The 25,804-nt window shown below is 39.7% G+C and overlaps 1 protein-coding gene across 1 annotated transcript in view; it reads right to left on the reverse strand.

The window, feature by feature from the left end:
* Window positions 1–25,804, reverse strand: part of ccdc88b (coiled-coil and HOOK domain protein 88B) — a 64,444-nt gene that overhangs the window by 20,209 nt on the left and 18,431 nt on the right. Inside the window, exons 7-18 of the mRNA XM_023959081.2 lie at window positions 25,037–25,177; window positions 20,100–20,245; window positions 19,716–19,797; window positions 17,597–17,755; window positions 15,379–15,525; window positions 14,515–14,692; window positions 14,256–14,371; window positions 13,638–13,706; window positions 10,636–11,331; window positions 4,938–5,117; window positions 1,612–1,952; window positions 1,287–1,446 (exon numbers count right to left, since the gene is read on the reverse strand). Of these exons, the coding sequence (XP_023814849.1) occupies window positions 1,287–1,446; window positions 1,612–1,952; window positions 4,938–5,117; window positions 10,636–11,331; window positions 13,638–13,706; window positions 14,256–14,371; window positions 14,515–14,692; window positions 15,379–15,525; window positions 17,597–17,755; window positions 19,716–19,797; window positions 20,100–20,245; window positions 25,037–25,177 (2,415 nt within the window). The remainder of the gene's footprint in view (window positions 1–1,286; window positions 1,447–1,611; window positions 1,953–4,937; window positions 5,118–10,635; window positions 11,332–13,637; window positions 13,707–14,255; window positions 14,372–14,514; window positions 14,693–15,378; window positions 15,526–17,596; window positions 17,756–19,715; window positions 19,798–20,099; window positions 20,246–25,036; window positions 25,178–25,804) is intronic.

A 25,804-nucleotide genomic window follows, 5' to 3' on the forward strand; every position in this document is an offset into this window, starting at 1 on the left:
AATTGTCCTTGTCTTTTTTTTTTTAAATCCTTGTCGTATGCGCCACTTCTGACATGGAGTAAGCCCTCACTTTCCGCCATCCATGTGTTTACATGTTCCGATAGCTTACAGCCCTTCACAACCTCAACCTAACATTACTGATGCAAGAAAAATGGCAACCAACATTGGAGCTATCCAGCCGTGCAGTGTTGAGTCAGATGCCAAAGAAAAGAAAGACGTGCGTGGATCTAGTTGTTTCCAAGAGGATGCATCAGGGAGCTTGTAGCCCAGCCATTACAGCTTTTAAGTCACAAATCATTTTTAAACAGCATTTTCACATATACAGTATATCTACCGGTAATAAAGATTTGAAACTTGATATAATCAGAAATTCTAAGCTAGATTTTCTTGATACATGTCCTCAATCATCGGAAAAAACGTCACAAGAACATGTTAAAAACACCATTTTCAGGTCATGCGTGATGGAGTGATGGTTTGACTGTGGCAGTGACAGGGAATGGTATGGGTTTTTTTTTTTTGTTTCTTTTTGTTTTCTTTCCTTAGCTTTATTATAAACACTTCTTGTAGTAATTTGTCTTTCAGACTAACAGAACTCTGTAATTGTGTTTGTATAATGTAAAACTCAATAAAAATACTGGGTTTAAAAAAAAACACCATTTTCATCAGAGTGGGTCTTTAACTTTGCTTAACCTGCTTCAACTTTAAAATGTACAATAGGGATCTACCAGAAGATTAAACTACAACATTTTTATCGTGAAAAGTTTCTTACTTTTTTATGCTGTCAGGGTAAAAACAAGTTTCTGAATAATATAGAGTTTGTGATGAGCTGGGAGGAAACCTTCAAACAAACAGAAGTTAATAATCACTATCTAAAATGTCAAAAGCCTTGAACTGTTGGATTGGTTATAGAACATGATGTAAATCCTCTGAGGTGCCGGTAAATCATTTTTTCAATCCTCAGTGGGAGTTTGTAAAGCACTGTAAATCTAATAACTGAAATATGTTATTTAGTTTTTTTTAAAAGTTACATAATGAGAGGAACTTTTTGATTTAGATACATGAAGTGGGACATTTTCATATTTTTACATACTTTTTCATTAGACTTATATTTTTGGTTTGAAGTGAAAGTGAATTAAAGCTAAAATGATATGAATCTGGAAAAAGAGCATCCCTTATTTATAACTTCTTTTCCTCTGTAGTAGCAGGTAAAATATGTTATTTCAGGTGACTTTCCCCTTCACTGCACCCTCTCAGTGGTGCTTACTTACTCCCACATGAACACACACCTGGGACAGTGAGCTCATCTTGGCCTGTGCCTCGGCATAATGCTCCTGCAGCTGCTGTTTTCCCTCCTCCATGCTGCTTAATCGAGTGCTGAGCTCTTTCTCTCGATCCTGCAGCCGAGTACAGAGCTCCTTGGTCTCAGATAACTGCTTACACACACGTCTACACACACACACACACACACACACACACACAGGTCAGACAAAGGTTGATTGAAGACAGAGTTGACATCACAGATAACGCATGGAACAACCAGGAGGCCCTCTCTTACGCCTGTAGAGTTAATTGCTTGATTGAGGTTAAAGTTTCGTGAAGGGCTGTGTGTACCTGTGTTCAGCATCTAGAGCACAAGCTCTCTGGTTGCTGTGCTCCAGGGTCAAGGTTGTGCTCTCCAGCTGCTGCCTTAGCCTTGCTGCTTCCCTCTCTCTCTGGCGCCCTTCCTTCTGTTGCGTATCCAACTGCGACTGGCACGCCTCTTTCTCCTTCTCCAGTCGAGAGGCTTCCAGCAGCGCCTGGTCTCGTGATCTGGCGAGAGCTTCAGTTTCCAGCGTTGCTTCGCGGAGCTCCACCTCGAGCTGCTCCTCCCGGCGGCGGGACATCTCCAAACCACGGCCTTGGCGCTCCAGCTCACCTCTGAGAGTCTGGATGGTGAGCTCCAACTGGTTGCTCTAAGGAAAGATGAATGCTGATTTGTGTCTTATGAGCACATTAGAGACATGGGCCTCCTAACACATGACTGATACCAGCGTTTAACTAAATCAACCTCCAACAAGTCATTAGAATAACTCAGGACACTAAAAGTATCAAATAAATTAATGCTAATGTGTAGATTTGCATACAATATAATCCTAACAAATGTAAACCAGTGTTGGATGTGTGCCAGATTATTAATCAAGTACGTGTTTATGTTCCTCCTACAAAACCTCTGGATGGGGAACTGAAACAGGGATGTGTTGGACAGCAACTCATTGGCACACATTAAAACAGCTAAGTCCAAAGGCACTAAGTCAGTGAAACTTGATGGTTATGACGATTTAATGTGATATAAACCACAAATGTCACTACACAACATTGACTAAATGCAGCTCTGAACAAATTTTTCAACCGTCATTAAACTGTATGTTTGCAAATGACTTGATTGATAATCCCGCTGGAATCCACTTAAACGCAGACCCACAATTAATAAAAAGCCAATAAAGTTCAGGACAATAATTGAACTCTAACACCAAAATTTTTAAAAAAAGTGAAAAAATGTCAAATACGTTTTTGAAAGTCAAACCAGTATTTAGTTCAGAAAGAAAGAATGCTTTGACTTTGGCTGTATTCAGACTGGAAAAGGCAGTTGATCTGGACCAAGTCTGCGATCGAGTCCTGAACCTTGCGATTGGTCTGTATTCGGACTGACGTCTACCGGACAAAGCTTGTAAACAAAACCATGTGACTAAAGATCTCTTCAGTTATTGGCCAGGAATGACGAGGGCGGGGCAAAGCAAATCAAGAAAGAATAATGGAAGTCCTGCGCTTTGCAGTCCTTGTCAGGATAGCTCACTTATACAAACTTAAATATTTCGCTGACCAGTTTTGAACGTCTGTATTAACGTCAGCTACAACACTTTTTACTGCTACTTTTGTACAGCGGAGGCGTGCTGCAAGGCAGTTATTGAGGAAGCGTAAAGAAGGTACGTTGATAAGTGTTTATAGACTGTCGGCAAAACAGTGTGAGAAGCCTGTGTATCACGTTAAAGGTTGTTTTAATGGGTAATCAGTTATATGTTTCACTCTTCACATGTAAATTAAAAAAAAAACTTTTTGTACTAAAGTAGGAAAAAAAGGCAATAATTACAATGTTGAAATGTCACGTTGACATCATGTTGCCAAGCAAAATGTCAAATTGTGAGTTGGAGAAATTTCTTAAAATGTCAGTTAATGAAAAAAATAAATGGTAGAAAAATCCTTCAAGGTATTTATTGCATTAGCTGCTGGTTTCCTTGCATTATCCTCCATCAAATGCTTTTGTAGCCTTTGAGCAGCAAATAACCCAAACCCTGAGAATGAAGATGACCCAAAAATTAGTCAGGAGGAATCAAAGGACTGAAAGAATAAGCTAATAATACACAAAAATACTGATTCTTGCTTTCAATAGACAATAAAAGGGGAAGTTTTGATGATGTGTTGCACATTTAACAGAAGCATTAATAGAAATAATAGAAATAACTGCATCTTAATATCATTACGCACAACTGAATTCAGATTTGCCCCTGAAGTGAAGTAAATCAAGTGAATTTCCTGTCACGGTGAACATACACAAATATAAAATACGAGCCTGGGCATAGCATGACCTAATTGAATGCAATCAGTTTCTATCCAATTTTTTATTAGCTTGAAGTTTAACATTTGAAACCTGTCTGACCCTGTAAGAGTGTAAAAAATGTTCTTCATCAACTGTCACATAAGTCTGGCTTTAACAAGATCAGAGGGGGAATTATACCCCAGCTCTTTCTTTGAGGGAGGTATACGTGGACCTTTAGCTTTAATGCTGACTAAGCAGAACTCTTTTCCTTAGTTAGCAGCTTTGACTTCTTTTTTTAATGTCTTGAAATTTTACTGCAAATAGCACATAAAGCACAGAATTCAGTGTGACCCCACTCTGCTAAGAGGAAAACGTCCAAGAAATGTAACTCTTATTTTTGGGCTTGTAGAAAAAATAAAGCACTTCAAAAGATGCAATAAGGCGTGAATTACAGTAAGAAAGAATAAGAATTTTCCGCTATTAACCCTTAGTGGTCCTGAACTCACCGATTGCCAGTCACACTAGCTATTTACAATGACGCAGTAATGAAACCGACCATCCCAAATAGCATTATTTTCATTCAAATTTAACGTGAATTAATCAAAAAGTTCTTAGCTTTGAAATTTTCGGATTAAAGCAAACATAGCAAGAGTTATGACACATAATTGTGACATCCCTTGGATTAAATCCTTGACACTTTGTATGTAGTTCAGTGGAGCTTCGCCTAGTTTTTTTAGACATTTTAAACATTGATTTGACCCTGTCTTTGCTTTGTTTGTGGATTTATTAAAAAAAATCTACATGTTTGATCTCTTGTTATAAAACATCAAAACTGATCTCAAAATTGTATGATTTTTTGCAGTAAGAATATAAATACATTTACCCTTCTACATTTTAATTGAGATTTTGGACAGTTTTGGGTACATTGCAAATTTATTGAGTTATACAATCAAAAATACATTTGTCAAAAAAGAAGCTGGAGTTGTTACTAAAAAGATGGTTGTCAAGTATTGCCTCAAACAGCAGTTTTAAAGAGAAATTAATAAAGCAAGTTGTAAAGTAGAAAAATAAAGTTCAGAGGCCCAAACTGTAAAGGGTTAAAGTGAAATGTGTATTTAAATAATTCACAGCTGTCCAATCCCATGGGTTTGTGATTTCTATCATAAAAATATAAGTTACTTGTTTTCAGATATGTGAGTAAAAATACGAATTTAATCACAACAACAAAAAACTGAATTCATTTGAAAACATGTGTCTATACTCAGACTAACTCCTCCTTTTCTTTGGGTTGTTTGTATAATAATTCTTTATTTTTCACAGATTTGTCTGTGCCTCTTTGAGTGTTTGAGTAACTGTTGCTAACCTTGCGCTGGGCAGACCGCAGAGCATCGGCCGTGCTGCGCAGAGCGTCTCGGTCTCTCTCCAGGGCAGCGCGTTCCCCTTCCAGGGTGGCGATGACCGTGGTTTGCATCCTTTGGAGCTCCACCTGGCTTCGGAGGCGGCACAGCTCTTCCTCCATGGCCAGACCCTCTGACTGTAGAACCTGCGGAGGAAGCAGAAAACTCACTCAGCTGTTGTCATGAGCATGAATGTGTACCAAGGGATCTATATGGCATCATGGAAATCTTTCCTTTGAAATATTTTAAACCCCAGATCTTTCCTTTTTATCATGTTCAAAAAAAGGAGGTTTAAAATGATATTTCCAAGCATATGGAAACTAAATTGTTTTATAAGTTTTTTGTTTTGTTTAAGATGAACTTGTTAAATTGAAAAATCTTTTAGTTTGCAACTAATTTAGTGAAGCAGGTCACATTCATTACCCAAAGTCGAAATGCATGCATATATATTGCATTTACAACTACAGCTCTGAGTCTCATTTCAAAAGGATGGAGTTCAGTAAAGACTGTAAATGTAAACTAAAATCTGTGTATGTATAGGTTCTATTCTCACAAACCCTGTACATCTACATAATGCTGACTGATGCTGATGCCATGGAGGTAGTGGTTCCTTTAGATGTTACATAGCATATAGACAAAAATAACAGCTGTGATAAAATAATTTCAAAAAATGCTGAAAAGCTGTTAAAATATTGGAAACATGGTTTTAAATTGTTTCCTTTTAATTATTCAATTTAAGGAGATTAGCTTTGATCACCTTGTGTTTAACTTTTTGTCTTTTTTTTATTGGTAACATTTGTTTTACCAGGATAAAATTGATTGTCTTTTATCAGGAAGACCTGGCTAAGAGGCTACAACAATGACACAGCAACAATGAAGCCAATAAGTCTTCAATTAAGAGCAAAGCTACGTTCAAGCTATACGTTCACACCACCCTCTGCAACATGCCTTCAAGCAACCACTTCCAACGAAAAGTCTATGTAAACACACGTAAACGTGTGTTTCAGGGTCCCGGCTTCAAAACTTTTGCATTCACGCGTAGCTACAAAAGCCTCTACAAACTTTTTTGTACAAAACGTATGTCCAGTGAATGCATGCTGAAAGTTAAACCAGTTCAAACTTTGACCAATAAGGGACTGGGATTTGGTGGTGACGTATGGATGGCATCTCCTTTAATTCACTGATGTGAAGAACTGAGAAGAAATTAATATTTGCGAAGGAAGAATTGTGGGAGAATTGCGGTTTGTGCACGACTGTGAAAGAAAAAGCGTGGAGTAAGATAAAAGCCCCATCAGCTGTCACATGCCCGGTTTAACCCCCAATCCAACCCCATAATAGGGAGTGTCAAGCAGGGAGGTAATGAGTCTTTGGTATATCTCAGCCTGTATTTGAACTCACAACCTTCCAGTCTCAAGGTGGACACTCTACCACAAGTCCACTGAGCTGAAATTCACAAGATTTGGACCGCTTCAACATTTCGCACCAAGACCACAATAAACGGTAGAAAAAGTTAAAGGAAGGAGAAGCCCCTCCCTGTTTGTCCAGTGTGAACACCATAGGATATACTCGCATTCAAAAATAAGAATTTAGCGTGTTCTTAACCCTTGTGCTATCTTAGATGACCCCAGCCTTACATGGATGTGTTCTCCCTACCATGACAAAGGTGGATAAAGGTGGAAAGATTTCATGTAATCCATGGACACCAGTGAAGATCATAAATCACTAAAGAGAAAAGGTTCAGCGCACTGTCTAGTGGGTCTAGATGACCCAACTTCCAATGTTAAAGTGCCTAGGATAGCACAAGGGTTAGATGAACATCACATGCCCCAAGTGTCTGTAACTGTTTAGGAACAGCTGAACAATAACTGGATAGATATGATGGGAGTTTATCTAGAATCTAGAAAGCTGCCTCTAGTGTCCCTTTAGGAAGAGAGAGGGCCAAAAGAATGAGGAGTTGAGAACACAGGGATGAGCCCATAACAGAGTTTTTTTATAAAACAAGGAGAATTGTGCAACAGTGTGTTGAGACGACCAAGACTCAAAAGAGAAGGCTCGCCTTTACCCGTCTTTTCCAGGCAGACAGGAAACAGCATCTGTTTCTGGAGTTGAATGCAAGCAAAGCCATCCATTTCTTTGGCAGGTGGGAATCAAACTATGAATGACAGTTTGTCATTCAGCCAAATCTCATTTGATTTGTCTTCACCTGTTTTTTTTTTCCACTTTTTAATGCAACATACAATGTTTTTGGTTTCTACTACCTTTCCTATATTGTCACTGATCCTCAGTTGAACACCTGTTTCAACATTCAGCACTTGGTTTTATTCACAGGTGCCACATTATTGTTACGCCACCTGTTCTTTTTATGCCCTTCCGTTTATGAGTATGCTGCTTTTTTCTCATCAGTTTACAACTTTTAGGTCCATTTTCTTGTATTTATACCAAGTTTTCTTTCTGTTTAGGTCGTCTCTTCAGTCCTCTTGCACATTTCCATTTTGCAACTTGATGCAAAATTTTAGAGGAAGGCAGATTGATGGCACTGCTTTGGTGGTTCTCTTCTTTCATCTTCTCACTACAACTAACCTCAGTCTGTGTCTTACCCTCCTCACTGCCAGATATTGATTTCCTCATCTTCATCAGTGCACTCTGAAGAGCTGGCAGTGATCTCCTCTCACTCCCACCCAGTCTCAGTCATTCACTTACTTGTTATTTGCCACAAACAGAGACACTTGTGTTTTGCAGAGGCTCGACATTTATTCATATAATGCTTTCTGTATGATTACATTCCAGATGGCAAACACCAGCAGCGCTATAAGCAGACATTTCTGATTTGGGAGATTTCATTAAAACAGCAAACCTGAATCACATCATGTGATCACGATCTTTTCCTTTATTTGGATTCCATCTAACTAAATATTCCTGTACTTTTGTGCAGTTGTTGAATAAAAAATTATCATTATGTCATCACTGTTATAAATATCAATTTACTCAGTTACATTTACTTAAGTCTCTTTGGTAAAAACATTGTAGTTCTCAGAGCAGTTTTTCTGCACCATGCATTTGTACTTTTGCATACTTTTAGAGTCATGCAATAAACCAGTACTTCTACTCAGCTTCTGCAGGACTGTTTTTGTGCAGTTTTTTTTTTTTTTTTTTTTTTTTTAAATGTCACAATTTATTCTAGGCATACACAAAGTATCAGAAACTAATGGCATTAAAAGGTAAATACTGTAAAGTAATTAAGTTTTGACTGTATGACCACAGTGGACCAGCAACATACTTTAACATGGATGGCATGTGGAAGGACACTGAAAGCTAAGAGCAGGGGATCACCAACCTTTTTGAGGATGAGGGCTATTTTATGGAGTCTGAGTAGTACGAAGGGCTCCACAGGACCTGTTTACTGCTAATTTCCCCAAAAAAAACAAAACCACAGGCTACTATTGCAATAGTAATGATAATAATTAGCAGCAGTTATTATAACATTATGAAGTGATTGCTCAGATATCAAGAGTGATCATTTTAACAATTCTATTTACTGATTGCCACGACAGTAACAACAACAAAAACATGTTTAAACATGAAACATTGATTTATTTCTGTTTATCTGCTCAAACATTTGGAAGTCAGGAGGAGTTGTATTGGTTGCGCAAAAGATCATTTTTTAAATGAAGGAAATCATAAATCTTGTCAGAAAAAGGTTTTTGAGTTTTTGAACACTTAATGCATGAAAATGTAACATTTTGTGCAAAGCAATTAGCTTAATACTGTTAGTTTTATCAATAGTCTCTGTGATTTGTCTGATCATTTAGTAGGTGGGAGGCCAGTGTAGAGGCCTAACTGGCTTTTTAGTTCTTTATCAGAATATGCAGCTCTAAACAAAGCTTCAGTTGCTTTCTGGGATTTTTAACAGGCCTGTTAAAAATGAATTTGACACACGAATTGTGTTCGGTGTGAACAGACAGTTCATTTTCACGATGCACGCGCGAGGTGCGCACGAGGACCGGCGAGGGGACACTCTGCGGTACATGTGTGCGGAACCGTGGCTACTGATCCGCAGTGATCCGTTGAACTCCTCATTTATTCCAAACATGAATGAAACTTTTAAAGATTATTTTGAATTCCATCTGTAATATGTTTAAGGCCAATATCTGTGACATTTTAAAGGATGCTTTGCAGCGCTTTAAGTGATCGTCGTTGGCACAGGGTCACCCCAAAACATTTCATTACTTTATAATAAAATAAGAAAGCCTCTTGGACAAAAAGTGAAACATCTTCCACTAAAAAGATCAAGGATATGTCCAAAGACCCAGATTCCTGGATTTTAAAAGCGATTCCAACCCCAAGCTCACCGAAAACCTAATAAATATAAACATTTTACAAAGCCTATTTATTAATCCACTGTGTTCTGATCGTGAAAATTTGGATGGCTTCTAAAAAATGCAATAAAATCATTCACTGTATGGGAGAACTGGACTGAGCGACCCCTTCCTCCTTACGTTCTAAAAAGCCAAAACCTCAGAGACTTCTTAGTCAGATTAGTCAGAGTAACCATTCTTGTTTTGCAACCTTTTAAAATATGTTCTTGCTAATCCTTTTTTTTCCATGACATTTCTACTGTAGTGCAAATTAGTCAAGTTTTAAACTGACCAATAAGATGCCTCAATAAAAGTAGGTGGCCCCACGTTGAACGTTCAAAAGGGTTTGCCATAGACATGTAAACTCAGACAGACACGGACCAATCACGGCTTACTGAGGTTGTCTGGTTCCAACATGCTGATGGTCGCATCACGGAAAAACGGCAGCTGAATTGACTTCCTTTGGTTGGAACCGGAAACAAGTTATTTTCTATGGGTGACGTCTCACTCCCTCAGTCCACTTCTCTTATACAGTCAATAATTAAAATACAGTCTTTTCCCATTAAAAAAAATCATTCATCTGCAATGCATTGTGGTCCATGGTTGTCAATTTAGTGAGCATCGATGCACACCATTTTTTGCAGAGACTTCTGCGAAATTTTCTTGGTCACTGGATTTTGGAATTGTAGACATCCTGAACAGGTTGCAGGTCTGTTGCAGGGCCAAACAGACACACACACGTGTGCATCTAGGAGCAGGTTAGAGACACCAAATAACATTTGAAGCATGTTTTTAGACTGAGAGAGGAAACCGGAGGGCTCAGAGAAAACCCTCGCATGCACGGAGACAACATGCAAACACAGGAAGAACCATGCCAGGATTTGAACCAGGGCCTTCTCGCTGTGAGACAAGAGCACTCAGCACTCCACCAATGAAAAATACTGTAAACACAGTAATGTTTACTTTTATTTAGTTAACAAAACATTTTATTTCAGCATCTGCAAATATAAACTATAAAGCACATAAGTTCAAAGTACTTCAGTGCTGTTGTCACTATTTACTGATTTATTCTTACTCAAGTAAAAATTTTGGTTGATTACTTTTTCTTCTACCTGGGTAGTTTTAAAGTTAATGTTACTTTAACGTAAGTAGCATTTTTGGTGTCTCTTTCCTATAAACCATCTATTTTTCTGGACTATATTTTTAATAAATGTATGTATTTTTGAAAACCGTCTTTCTGACATTTTATCTGCCTGATAAAAGACCTGCTATTCCAACTACAAGGTGTTTTTTTTCTCCTCATCCTTACCTCTATCTGCCTTCGAGCCTCGAGCAGGCTCTCTGCAGCTTTCTTCAGGCGCTGCAGCTCAGACTCCGAGAGGACCAGCTTCTGCTCTGCCTCCCATGTCTTCCTGCTTTGCTCTGCCAGCTTTGAACGCAGGTTCTGAGCCAGCTCCACCTGTCGGTCCACCTCCTCCTGGGCCTCCTGGAGCTGTTTTGTCAGAAGCTTCACATCAGGACCAGACAGGGCAAACACAGCTGGGTTTGTATATTTGACTTCACTGTGGTCCTCCATGGGATGTTTTGGGATCTCTGAACTTTCAGTCATGACAGCCTGTTCCTCCTTTGGTTCTCCATCTTTGTCCCATTTGTGCCTTTCTTTCTGTCCTCCCTCTGCTTCTCCTCGCCTTTTGGCCTGAATTTCAATTTCACACGGATCACATCTTCCCTCTTGAGCATGAAGGCCCTCCTCTCCTACTCCTGCTTCCCGCTGACTCCCAATGATGTCTCCCGTTTTCTCCCTGTCCTCCATCAGTCTCACCCTCCCTTCCCCTTCTATCCTACAGGATTCACAGCCCTGGACTCCTCTAACAATCTCTTCATCTTCTCTGGGCAGTTTTTTAATGTCTCTCGCTTTTCCTGAGTCCTTCAGGTGTTGAAGCTGAGTCAGCAGCTCTTCCAGGCGTTGTTTTAAAGTGGCATTTTCATTCTTCAGGTTTTGAAACTGAAAAAATGGAAATAAAGAAAGCACTTTAAAGATTTTATATAAACCTTTTATCTTATTCTTTCATCTTTGTCTACCTTTCCTAAAACCCACCAAAGAAAACATTTTTTTAAAGTAGCATTTTGGATTAAAACAAAAAAGAATCGAAAGAGCAGACGGGTCTTAAATTTCTACTTTGTAATAGCAATGAATTAAAATGTTTCCACTTTGTAAGCTACAAACTTTAAAAAATGAAGGAAATGTGGGAAAATATCCTCTGGCTGTACTTTATATGTTCCATATATTTGAAAAAATAAGGCAAGATTGAAACACAAAAACATGAATATATCCTTTAGGAGACCAACTTCAGTTAACAAAGACAGCAGAAATACTTCAAAGTGCAGTCTAGGACGAGAAACAGAATGCTAATTTGTGTTTCAAACAGTAAACTTTTTATTACCGGTTATTCTTCCATTATATTATTTGACAAGTGTGGCTTCAACATATAGTTATTTGGTTTTTAGAAAAAGATGCCATTTTTCTTAAGTAACCGCTGTGAACAGCAACAATGGATTTGAAATGAAGTAATCAAGATGTGATTGAAGTGCAGACGTAAAGTTTTACTCCAGGGCAGACGTTTAAATGTTAGCATAACAGCCAATGTCACTGCTAAAATTACAAACTGGTGATTTGGTTAAACCGCTTGAATTACAGGTCAAAGTGTAGGCTTCAATCCCATTTTGATTGCTTCATTTAAAGTCTTTTGTGCTGCTGCTTAGAACCAAGCATACACAAACGGCGTCGCCATCACCAACCCTCCCTGACTTGACTGCACAGATATTATTCACAAGGAATCTTCCTTTATATTTTTACATATTTTAAATGTTTGTGACCATCAGGAACAATAGAGAACAAAAGCAGTGAACTGTAATTTAAATATTCTGCAGGATAATTGAGCTCTAAGCTTTTGAACAAGCACAGAAATGCTCAGCACACAGTGTGAGTGAACAAACTGGTCTCAAAAGAACCCAAAATGTCTAATTAACTCGTCTCATTAACCTCAGGTCTTGAACAACTGTGGCAGCCTTAATATTGACTGCTTTATTATTGCTGGTTCAAACCTTTAACTGCTATCTGGCTAAAAGACAAAACTTAAAACTGTGACATAAATGTGTGACAGCATGCAGAGTAAGGTACAAACTCAGATCATTTTTAAACAACCCACCCTGGTTACAAAACAAGAAGAATATGAATCATTTATTTGCTACAGGAGTAGAACTTTGCCGAGCAGTTTTACAACTTCTGGAATCTGGATGGTTGGTATTGGTGGAGCTAGCCTTGACATATCACATACTCCTGATCAAACTCTTAAGAGCAGTTCAGAAAATGCAAGAAATTTGCATCCTTGACCCAAATTAAGGCCAATACTGGTACTGACTGTTGCCCAGTAATGATCAGGCGGTATCTAAACAAAAAGTGTCTTCAAAGGCGTTTCCATCAACGCCACAAAATTGCCCCGTTGGACTTTGAGACCTGTCTGCTCTTGTGATTCCATGTCACTGACATAACAAGAGATCCCACCCGAAATGTTTTTTTACACGTCACATTTGAGGAGACGCCATCATGGTCTGAGGTGCCTTTTTCTTTAATGGAACAATGGAGCTTCGTGTTGTGCAAGGGCATCAAACCACAGCTGGCTTTGTGGAGATGTTGCAGGGGGCATTTGTCATGACTGAGGCCCCCTCGTCTGTGTGCTGGTGACTGTTTTTTCAACCCAGTCACCAGCACACAGTTCCCATCGCCCACCTGACAAATGACTTTTTTCAATAACCTCACTCTATTGGACCATCCTGCACATTCTCCTGACTTCCAATCCAATTGAGAACATTTGAAAATGGACGGCAAAGGAATGTGTACAAAACTGGACATCAGTTCTAGACAGTGGCTGTTCTTCATGAAGCCATCCTCACCACTCAGACCAACCTTCCCATAAGCCTTTTAGAGACTCTCACATCAAGCATGCCCAAACTAATTTAACAAAAATGTTGGAGCTTCTCATTAATAAGCGTTTTGTTTGGACCCTTTGAATTCTGCTTAGAAGACGTAACAGGGTTTTTTAGTCCTAAATTTTTGTCCATTTCATTTAAATTTCTTTTTTTTTTATGCTTGTTAAAAGGTTTGGCTTCTTGTTACCATTTCTTCCTTTTGCATTTTGAAGCTCCTTGCTATGATCTAGCCATGCAAAATGTAAATTCATGCAATTTCTTAAATAGTCATAAGGTTTTGATCAGGGGTGAATGTCAGCCGAGTCTTTCCCCTGTGCTCACCTCTCTGAGTGTGTTCTGATGCTCCATCTCCAAACAGGACAGCTCATCTTTTGCATCTGGAGAGTTCACCTGCGTTGAGTGGAAACAGATCATTTAGGCTTTCATCTGGCATTTCCTGCCTCATGTTCATCTATGCAAATATGGCAGAACGATAAGCCTTCTCATTTCCTTTCTTAGCTTCCAAAGTTTGATCCTTTTAGATGTTTTAGCTTCAAAGGAAAATGTTGAAAATAAATTTTAAGCCCTTCAGTTTTTAAGTTTGTAGTTTGTGTTTTCACTTGTTTTTTATGTCTTTTGTACTTATGATTTTTATATGCTTTCTACTTTATTGTACCTTTCATGAATGTTGGTTATTTCTGTTTATTCATTCATTGAATTTAATTCAATTCAATTTTATTTATATAGCCCAATATCACGACAACAGTTGTCTCAATGGGCTTTGTACCGGTAATTGTAAAGTGATAAAATTACAAGGATCTTAAATACACAGAGTTCAATTCTAAACTGAACTAACTAAACAGACTAAACTAAACTGAGCATCCCTGCCCTTAGACCCTCCAGGGTCATTCATTCACTCAATAAATTTTGAGTCAGAACATTTAACAACCAAAGCCAGACCTCCTGATGGGCCTGAAGCTCCTCAAGTCGTCTCCTCAGCTCTGCGTTTTCCTGCTCTGCTCCAAGGAGCATCAGTGTCGAAGCCTCACCTACTTCCACACTCAGTGGTTTATGATCTGAAAATTTGAGGAAGAAAAAAAATGAAGCAGAAAGAAATTGTAAAGAAGTTAATTTGTGAAAGTTAAAATTCACAAATACCTTAACATATTGGATTGTGAATACTGTTGTTAAAAAGGTGCAGAAATGCAGCTGCTCTGACCTGTCAATTCGCTTATCTCCTCGTCAGAATCGAGCTCTGAGCGGAGGAAACGCTGGTGAATCACGGCAGCCGGAGCAGGAACATTCTCCCTGCTGGAGATGGCATGCCTCAGGTCCGCCTCGAGGCTCATGTTCATCTCCAGTAGTTCATCAACACGCTGCCTCTCAGTGTCCCGCTCCTACACACAAATGAACACATCACAAGTGTTCAGCTTTTTGCCGTAAAAAAAAGGTTTATCACAGCTCAGAAGTTATTCATTTTAATGCAAACTTTAACTGTGAATGTGCAAGAAAAGTATTAAGGCCGTGTCACACAGCCACTACATGCATTTTGCGCATAGTGAACATACCTGAAAAATGTGAGGAGATGTATCACCAATCAACCCCTTTAAAACCATGCAAGTACGAATAAACCACGCAAATAACACAGAAATCTGCATAAACGCCAAATTTGACCTAAAATGTGTGCATCAATTACGTAATTCTAACGTGACATGTGCGTCGTATGCGCAATGAAAAAGTATGTTAGACATACATGAAACGGTCATGGGAAACCACAAATCCTACAAAAATCCCAAACAATTGTGTAAGATTTACATAAAAACATGTGTAAAAACGACGTGAATTAAGTATAAACTGCATAATTCTCAGCTGAACAGCTCAAAACCTAATTCACATAAAGTCCCGTTGGCTGAAACACTCGACAGACATCTACGCTCACTGACGAATGATGAACGCAAGAAAAACTTGGGAATTATGTATACCTAGCATGTATCACAAAAGACTGAAATTTTATACGTGGAAAATGTATGTTGTGGCTGTGTGACACGGCCTTCAACTGAAATGTTTAAACAGGCCAACCCACCGCCTCAACATCCATGATCCTCTGACGCAGCAGAAGATTGTCCCTCTCCAGCTCCCTTAGCAAGGAGCAGCGTTCCCGGGCGTCAGTCAGCTGCTCCTCCAGAAGAGTTTTTGTCTCCTGCAACGCTGCGCAGAGCTGCTGCTGCTCCTGCAGGGACAGCCACACAAAAGCAGAAACAGGAAGCATTTTAGAAATGGTAAATTCTATCTAAACAGTTTCAGGGGGAAACTGTTGATTGCAGCCTTTACCCAGTTATTTATATGTACATGTTTTTCATGCTTTTGTCATTTTTAAGTGATTATTATTATATTAGCCAAAAACATATTAAACTAAATTCTGTTTTAAAATTAAATTGTTTAAACTCTCATTAAAAACAATAATTTAAAAAATGCATAACATCAAAAACATCTGCATAAGAAAAGGAGGATTTTGACAAAAGAAAAAAAGTTCAAACTTCTACTATTTCTCTGATTCCCCCCAATCTCTTTTTGAATTTAGTAAAATTCAAGCCTTTTTTAGAAAGCCATTTACAACTACATGGTTGGCTTTACACACTAGACCAATTGCTCTGGCACACACACAAAGTGTGAGTAAAAACATCAATTCCCACTATTTTTCACTCAAATTCCAAAGGAAATATTAAAAGGTAGGTCTTGATTTACCAGAATCAAAAGACGTTATTTATACCAGGGGGATATTGCTTTTTTTTTTTTTGAACAGAGCTCAGATCAACAAATTCCAATATCCAACTAACAAAGGAAAAAGAAAAAGCTAAGTAACAAGTACTGTGCAGTACAAATTTCCAGTGTGTAAAATGAATATAAAATGATGTCAGATGCTTCTATGAAGTTTACAGGTTTTTATGGAGGAGTTATATAATTTTATTGACACAGGAAGTAAAAAACCCTCTGTGGCGCTCAGTCCTTGATGAGGGGAGTCTTAGTTTAGCTGTCTGTGTGCTTATGTAGTGGTCCAGGAGCTAGTGGAGGGGATGGGTGGAGTTATCCAGAATGCTTTGAAGTTTTGGAACCCTCTTCTCTCCTTTACTACCTCTAAGGAGCTTCACTCCCACCACATCGCCGGCTTATATCATCCATCTTAAACTATTAGCTTTTTTTGAAATACATTTTTAATGGTGAAACTTTCTCTCAAAAAAGGTGCTTTTCAGCATAAATCAGGCTTAAAAGATCACTGTGAGGATGTATTGACATCTGCCGTCATCCTCTTTGTTCATTCATTGGAGTTGTGTTAGAATTGACCTTTGTGCTACGGTAGATTTAAATGAATGTTTGGAAGCAAACTAATGTATTTTTTTTGCTAAGGTCAAGAAAATATATTCTGTTATTTGGGGTGGGAAAATAAAATTACCTAAAAGCTTTACCCATAAATTGATTTTTTTTTAATAATCTGCAGCCCTTTTGAGCAAAAAATGTTGTTTCCGTTCTTTAGTAGAACACGAATTGATGGCCTAAGGTAGCATTCAAGTTGGAATTAAACTGAATTAGCTTCTTTTTGATTTTTTATGCGAGGAACAAGCAAGGAAAGAGCAAAATTCTCCAGTTTCAACACCACATGCAAGTTCACATTTCCAGAACTTAATTAAACACCACACAAAAAAAGAAAAAATATAAATATGGCGAGCTGCTTCAGCTGTAACAGGGGTGTAAAGATTCAAAAACTTAATCAAATAAGCCTGAGATGGGGACAGAGTTTTTTTCCATTTTACAAGGACATGAACACCTTCTTCTGACTCAGAGCAGTTCTACTACTTTAAAATAAATCTCATTTGGATGTAAAAGTTCTAATAACTGAAGCTCTCGCTCCTCATCAGCAGAGCAGCTCCAAGCTATAAATCCAGATGACACCATCTAATATAATCTCATACTCTGGCTTTTGACTTTATCGTTGTTCATGCTCACTTTTGATTAAAACACTCAACACTGAGAGGGGAAATAATAAGGCTTTTAGGTTTAAGCAGTATTAGGTTCTTAAAAATGATAGGTATTCAAATACAGAAGGCTTTAAAAGAGATTTTAAAATCACCTCTCTTCAAATTTGTGCTTTGCATAGCATATATTCTTGTATTTGGTAAGAATATTTTAAATGCCAATATACTATCATTTGTGAGGCGTGTGATGTTTTTCTAGAGACCATCTGAGAAAATCTGTATGCATTTGGTCTGTGTAAGTGCGCCGTTGCAGCTTGCACAGGTTTGTACCTTCAGCTGAGTGCGCGTGAGCTCCAGGCTGCGTAATCTGTGTTTACAGCTCTGGAGCTCAGTCTGGAGCTGCTCCGTCCGTCCAGCTCGCTCTCGGGCGCAGTCCAGCTCATCCCGCAGTGCTCGCATGCATCTCGCGTCACTCTGCAGAGAACGGTTCTGCAAGCACAATCAATTGCACATGGTCATGTACCACAGGGTGTCGGGTGTGAGCTAAAATAATTATTGACCAAATATTGCACATGAATAAAGAATTTTTATTTTAAAATCAATGTAACAACATTACAAAAAAACCTAATCTGTTTTTTTTTTAGTCACAAAAAAAATCACACAGCAAGATTTTCCCTTCCTACATGCCACTTGACTTTTCACAGCTTTTTTCACCATGTCCCACTGCAAAAACCTTCCAGAAAACCAATAAGGAGCCGGGAGCTTTTTAAATGTTGGATCTGCTGGAAATGTTGCGCCAAGTGTCAAGATAAGTTTCAAAGTTCCCGATTTAATTTGATACCGTTCCATAGAAAATTGACAAATCTTTCATATAAGTAGTTTTGACCAGTTCTGTTTGGCTGTGTAAAATAGTTGTCACTAAACTATTGATTTTTAATTCCAAAAAGTGAAATTTTCATAATTTGATAATGTTTTGTTTTGGGGGTTTTTTGCCATAGAAAATAACCTTTAAAGAAAAATCTATCCTCAGATGTTATGGAAGGTTTTTGCATATTGTAGTACTTTTACATACATTTTTACTTTTATTTTACTTCGTTTTTTTTTTTTTGTTTTTTTTACCCAGATGCACTACTGCAAAAATATTATTAGAGAGGATATTTTAAGTTTTTTGTTTTTTTTAAAGATCTGTTTTACAGGTTTAAGTTTATAATTATCTACAGCTGTTCTGAATTAAGTTAATAATCCTTTGTATATTGCAGTGTCTATAGTTATCAGTTGTTGTTTGGTGGGACAAATGCGTTGTTACCTTCTTATTTCTCCCTTTTATGTTTTGATTATTATTTCCCACAGCAGCCCTGGTTTGCAAGGAATATACAGTATATTGAGTGAAAATGTCACCCGCCACATATGCAAAACCTCACTAAAAATTTCACAAACATTGTGAAAATGTATTATATTAATTCTTGGCTGAATGAAATGATACGACATACAATATGAACATATTAGGAATGTGGGAGTGGTTAACCCAAAAAAAAAAAAAACAACTTCAGCTGCCGAGAAAATCCATAAATTCTCTTTTGCCGATTAATCAAAAACTACATAGATCTGTCCGTCACCCCAAGCCAAACCAAAAAAAATATGGTTGCTATGGAGATAAAACCAACAGAACAGTTGCCATTTTGAAAAAATTGTGTTTTTAGGAATTTGTCAGCTCTTACCAGGGTGGCAGGAGAAGAGGGGAAGAGTGAGGGGCGTGTCAGGAGAGGGCGGCAAGGACGGGGGCGTGTCCTACAGGCCATACAACTTAATTAAAGTTTTAGTTCCTGCCATCAGAGGCTGGTTTTGGGTCCTTCATCACTAGTTTTTGACAATTAGAGGACATTTTAATGACCATTTAAATGTTTAGTTGACTTTCTGCCTTTGTTAGGCTTGGAAAGTTTTTAAGCCTCATGCTAAACCAAATGACATCTTTCCAGACTAAAGCTTGTGGAACAGAAAGCAGGGCAGTTCACCAAATAACCACTGGATAAGCTTCATACATGAGCACCGTAGTCAACATTTACTTGATGACTGCATTGCTCAAACTTTAGAACAAACATATTTCTCTTTCAAAAAGATTCTGTGGTTACATTTTATATTCGTGGTGAATATGTACAAACATACTTCAAAATTATGCAAAAATTTGGGTGCGGGCTTTCACTGAAAGGTAGCTTTTAAAGTTTAAGTTTCACGAATGGTTTCTTTCTTTTGCCGGTATTAGTTTGACCTGTGACAATCAGTTTTCAGGAACGTCCAACATATTACTTTAGATGAAACTCCACTTTAAGGTTGTTTAAGGCATTTGTGCAGAATTCACAAAATTATCTGCAATGTGGGGTTTTCTTCAACAGTGTCCATAGTGGGGAGCAAAAAAAGAACAAAATTGTGTGTACATCCACTGTGCATTCACCTCTTTTTGAAGCTTTTTGAGCTGCTCTTCCATGGTCTGAATCTCATGCTTGTAATCCAATAGCTGGTCTCCTTTGTCTTCCCTGAAAATCAAAGTTATTATCACTGCAAATTTGGCTGCAAATATAGCTTCATTTTTCCGTCTTTTCCAGTTATTGTAATAATAACTGATGCTTTTCAAGAGTTGTATCTTTTTTTATCGTTTTCTTTGATCTTTTTAGTGATTTTCAATTTGAACTGCATTGTTTAACAGAGATAGATTTTGCGTAGGTGACAAAATGTGTACATTATTCACAAAAACCTTTGTTACTTCTTCTGATTTTTAATGATTCTCTGTGGAGTTTTTGTCTCACACTCACACAGACACAAACCGAATCTAACTCACAGTTGTTGTTTGAGCCGACGGAGTTTGGCTTTGCTGTCGGCCAGCTGGAGCGGCAGACTCTGGGGCGGCTCTTGGCTGTGGCCACCTGGGACTGCTGCGGTTGAATCAACCTGGGCTTCCCTTTCCCGACACAGCTCCGCTATCCTCTGAGAGAGAGGGACAAAGGAAAAATGACCGGTGTGTTGTTGGAAGAAGATAAAAGCTTTAAAAAATTCTACACTTTTGGAGAATAAAATCTACAAACTACATCACTTGTTGTAACCTCCATATTTGAATGAAGGAAGCAATAAACCTCTGCTGATGAATTTTCTTTCGAAATTATGGTGTGACTTTGCTATCTAATCTCTGAGGCTTTTTCTTGCATAAAAAACAAATTGACAAAAAACATATGTCGGTAGCCTACAAAAACAAAAGATTTCTGCAATAGAAAACAACTGAAAAAAAGGGGAAAAACAAGAACCTGACAGCTAAATTTGGAATTTTAAGTAGATTATTTTGCATTTTAAAACCCCCAAGACAGAACATTTATTGTCAGCTAAAGCTCAGTTTTGGTTTCGGGCAAACCTTGTCGATTAAAGCTCATTATTAAGAATAATTTCCTGAATCTTTTCTGTAAGGGATTCGATGTAGATACTCCTTTTCTGTTGCTGATCAGTTGTTAAGAAGGATTCTATCATCCACAACTGAGGTCACTTTGTGCTGTTTTGATCTTCATGACTGAAACACAAGGCTTTGGATTCAAGCAGGGAAATATTGTTTTAATGTAATACTGAGTAGGGCTAGCAGCTGAATGTCCCAGTTGGTTTCGTGTGGGACTGGGAAACCAGGGTGCGTTTCCCAGGGGTGTGATGCGCTTTATCCAGTGTGGGTCCCTAGGCAAGACCCTTCACGCTACTGCCTAACTATGTCGCCACAAAGGGGGCCTAAGTCTGCGTCTCCCCGTACCGGTCCCCAGCCCGGATAAAACACAAGGTTGTGTCATGAAGGGCATCTGGCGTAAAAATCTCTGCCAAAACCATCTGTGTAAATCAGTGAAAGCTGATTCACTGTGGTGATCCCTGAAGGGATATGCTGAAAGGTGAACAAACTAGTAAGCTGAGGAAGGGGAGCTGAAGGCCTGACTGACGATCTATAGGTTTGTCATCTTTACATCATGCCACAAAAAGTATGGAGATCGCTTTTTACATTTTCTGTTTTAAAAAAATACATTTTAATTCACAAAATGAAGGCATATTGGGTTTATTAAAACAATTTAATGATGCACTTCAATGAACATTGTATATTTAACATGGTTATGTGGCATCTGAGGATAGAGGATATATATAAAGAGAATTAAGCTTAAAATTGCATTTCTACCTATTTCTTTATTCAAATCGTTGTAAATCCGGAGCAAACAAGAAAAATTCTGTAAGAAAAAGCTTGTAGTAGTGATGTAAAAGCTACAATCAGCAGAATACAAGCTCCCTGCTTTGCTGTATTCTGATGCATCCTCTTGTTGTGCCTGGATTTACGACAATAAAACTTCGTGCTCTAGACGAGATTAGACTGTAATTCAACTGTACAGGAGGACAAATGCCTGAAAAAAACAACAATGTCAGCATCAGCAGCAAAGGAAACTTCAAGATGTTGGACTTCACTGCAGAATTGCCAATAAAAATAATTTTAAGCTGCCCAATGAGAATAAAAACCAAAAAAAGAATGCAGGAACCAGAAGACTGGACAGTACTGTGGACATTGGGGTAATCTGAACGCTCTTATGATATTTAAGGACTTGACCAGAGAAAAACTTTCAAGCCAATTTATCTTGAGCGTGGTGGCCCTGAAGTGCAATCAACACAACACTCAACAAATCAATCAATCAATGGTAAGACATTTTAAAGATCGCAAAAACCATTCAAAAAGCAAAACAAACAATAAAAAACATAACATTTTAGAATTCAAAGCAAAATTAAAAAATGGAAAAAAAAACACAATCCCAAAAAGGTGAATAAAAGTGAAATGTTTCAGAAAACAAAAGTAAATTCCAGAAATCCAAATGAAATGCCTAAAAACAAAACGGTGGGTTAAATTATGACGTTTGTTTACCTTTTCAACCCGAAGGTATTTAGCATGACAGTATCTTCTGACAGAAGCCATTTCTTTAAGCTTATGGCCACAACTATTGCAAAAGTTGTGTGATTGCACAATCAACTCTTTATCACATCCTTCTGTTTTTCCTTTTCTTCAAAACTCAAGGTTCATCCTCCAATCAGTGATGTCCCATAAAACCTACCTTTTCCAGTTTACTATTTTAGCATTTCATTTTGATTTCTCTAATTAACTTTTGTTTTATGCTTTTTTTTTTTTTTTTTTTTTTTTTTTTTTTTTTTACCTTGTCCTGTCCAACAGCTGGGCAAACAGATGAGAGCTGAGGGCCTCTTGTGTTGGACATATTTTACTTTAACAAGAGGGGTTATTAATCTTCAGACAAACCAAAGGTATGTCTGAATAAACCCCTTTTGTAATTGAGGCCAAACTTTATTAATTTCAAACATGTTTGAAGATCTTTGGTGTTGGACCGGACGGAAAAGGAAAGAGGGGAAGAAGAGAGAGGGACGTTAGAGAGAGGGGGGGAAGGAGGGTGATAGTAGGAGGGGAAGGGGGATAAGACCATGAAACAACATAAAGCAACAAGTTTACTGGTTGTTAATCACCATGGTAAGGCTCAAATGCAGTACAAAAAGGGCGGAGCCTGTCCACACACACACCCAAGTGTCAAACACACCTGCTAGCTGCAAAAATGTCCATCTGTCGACATGTACACAAAACAGATAATGCTCACACGCATACTTATGCCTTAAAACCAACTAGTGTGAAACATTTCAGTCATTCAGTCACGCAAATCGCCCGTGCAAAGGTGAGCCAACACCCGTGCTCATGTTCTTCTAAAATGGATGGTGGAATGTGTAAAGAAGGAGGGAGAGCGCCCAGCCATCCCCACCCCAAGACCCCCACCGCAGCAGCAGCGGCAGCCGGAATCCCCCCCACGCCACACGGAAACCGGCAGGGAACAACCGCCGCCCGGGCGACCAAGCCCGCCACCCAGGCCAGGGCCAGCAGGACCGCCGCAAGGCCCCCAGAGCCAGAGAGCAGGGAGGCACGGAGGGAAAGAGAGGGCCGCCCCAGCCCAACCAGGAGAACAGCCCCCCCGCCGCGCCGGGAGAACCCAACGCAGGGCCCCACCGGAGAGGGACGCCCACAGCCCCAGACGAGCACCCCACCACCACCCAGGAGTTCTGGGCATCCCCCCGCCCCAACCCCAGGTACGAGCCAGGACCCCCCAAGGGAGACCCGCTCCGCACTCCAGGCAGCCATCCGCCCGGCCCACGGTTGGTCCAGGGAGGAGCAAGGCAGGGGCCCGCCGCCCCCGCCCAGGAGGGGGGAACCCCGGGGAAAAAAGAGGGCCCACAAGGGGTGTTGTAAATATGGCCCGACCAGGCTCGGCCACAGTTGGAAATTTGGCGGGGCCCAGCGCTCAGGAGCAAGGACCAGAACCCACCCCCCAGGGACACCAACACCCCCGGCTCAGATGTAATGTGAACCCCCCCACCGCGCAGAGAGAGCACCGCCGGGCCCAGGAAGCCGGCACCCCGGGGACACGGCCGCCGTTGCAAAGGGGCCGTACCCCCCACCAGGGAAGAGGCAGGGGACAGATGGTCCTAGGTCCCACCTTCCTTGCAAAATGTGTGTGCGTGTATGTGTGTTTAAGAGGGTGTGTGTGTGCATGTGTGTGTGTTTATGTTGGGATGTATATATTGAGGGGGGAGGGGTGTGTGTACTAAGGGGGGTGCAGTTAAAATTGGCGGGTAGGGCACTAAGGGGACATCTCCTGATTACTCACAGTGATGTCCCCTCACCCCCCCCCCCACCAAGGGGCCCTAAATGTCTAAGGTGCGGTTAAAATTGGCGGGTAGGGTGCTAGGAGGACATCTGCTGCTTGCTGGCAGTGATGTCCAAGCACCCCCCCTACCAAGGGCCCTACATGTCTAAGGTGCAAATAAAACCGAAAGAGGGGGGGCCCACTCCATACGGCAACCATAGGAGGGGGGGCCACTGCCTAGTAAACCCCCCCCCCAAGGCTCATCGCAGGCTAAGCCCCCCACCCCCTCACCTTATTATGAGGTTATATGAGGAAGGGGGTAAGTTGGGGACAGCTGGTAGACTGTCCCCCGGTGGTCAAACAGCTGCCCCCCCCCCCCAGCAAAGGGGGGGGGGGGTTAAAAAAAAACTTTTTTTAAAGTTTTTTTTTCTGGAATTTTGTTTTGATTTTGAAAATGTACAATTTTTTTGTATTACTGTTTCTGCTGATTTAATTGTTGTGATCTTTAATTTTTTTGCGTTGAGTGATTTGTTGCACTTCAGGGCCACCATATGAAAGAACAGGAAGCACAGAACATTTTCTTCAGGTTATCTCAAAAAGCTGAATGCCTAAAATCTTTCAGGATTGCAAATGTGCTTTGTTTTCTTCTTGTTTTGGAGTGGGCAAAGTGTTTTCTTTTGCCGTCTATTCGTGTTTTTTTGTGATAAACAGAACATTTTCCATTGATGCAAAACTGCACTAGCACATTTTCAAAGAAAATAGAATGAATATTACATTGAATGACACGTTTTTGCAAAATGCATTTTAGACATTTAGTATTCTGAGGTGCTTATGAGCACTATGAGCAGACGAGCACCTGCATGGACAGCTACAGCTGCATGCTCTGGGACTACTTGTGGGGGTGTTAGGCATCCTGCTTAAGTGCTCTTTAGCTTTTAATAGCTGTGGAGTGGTATTACACTGGTCACCTCACCTTTCCTATCCCTTTGTTTTAATCATCTGCATAAATACAGCTTGAATGCTTTCATCTCTGTCTCCAGGAGCAGCAGGTCCTTCACTGATGCGTGTGCTTAAATACCTCCAGGTGCAAGTCTCTCTGTGCTAACAGGCTCTGGATTTGTTTGGCCATGGAGCTGAACACCAGTTGTAAGTCTGCGCCTTCGGAGTCCATCAGCTCTTCCCACTGAAGCGGAAGCACCATGCGAGGATCCTGAGTTACCTGCAGAAGGAACATTTTTTTTTTTTTTGGGATGTGAGTTTGAGACATGTGGCAGAAAGGCGGATGAATAACCAGGCCGGGGGAGTGCTGTGTGAATACCAAAGACCTGAGATGAATAGAAAAAAATGAAAGAAAATGAAAACGAAAAGAGCATTCTAACATTCTCTCAATGAAATCTGTCCAAAAATGTCTGACTAATGGATGAAAAACTCATAAGTATGCTGATGAGTCTGAAATGTCCGCAGGTGGATGCCATGCAAACATGAACCACGGAGGGGTTCATCCATCCACACAGGAACAGATCGCTTCACCTCTGTCATTTATTAGGCTCGGAAACTTGGCGTGAAAGCAGCTGGTGGGACACATGCTGTTTTTCTAATGCTGGCAATCATTCATGGGGGTTATTTTCCAGGAGAGCTGGCTGGGCATTACTGCGTTATTGGAGGGCATGACTGAGAATGACAGAAAAAAGATCAGGGGGGAGATAGGGCTGCAGTGCAGGTGGACACGAAGGGTGGAAGATCCATAATCAGGAAGTGTCCAAAGGGCCTGAAGTGGCTGCCAGCAGAATAAAACCAACTCTTTGTCACATTTATTTGAAGCAGGAGTAGAATTAATTATAATTAC

Source organism: Oryzias latipes, chromosome 10 (genome assembly GCF_053564925.1).
Source record: "Oryzias latipes strain Hd-rR chromosome 10, Olatipes_Hd-rR_3.1".
In the NCBI taxonomy this organism is placed as follows: domain Eukaryota; kingdom Metazoa; phylum Chordata; class Actinopteri; order Beloniformes; family Adrianichthyidae; genus Oryzias; species Oryzias latipes.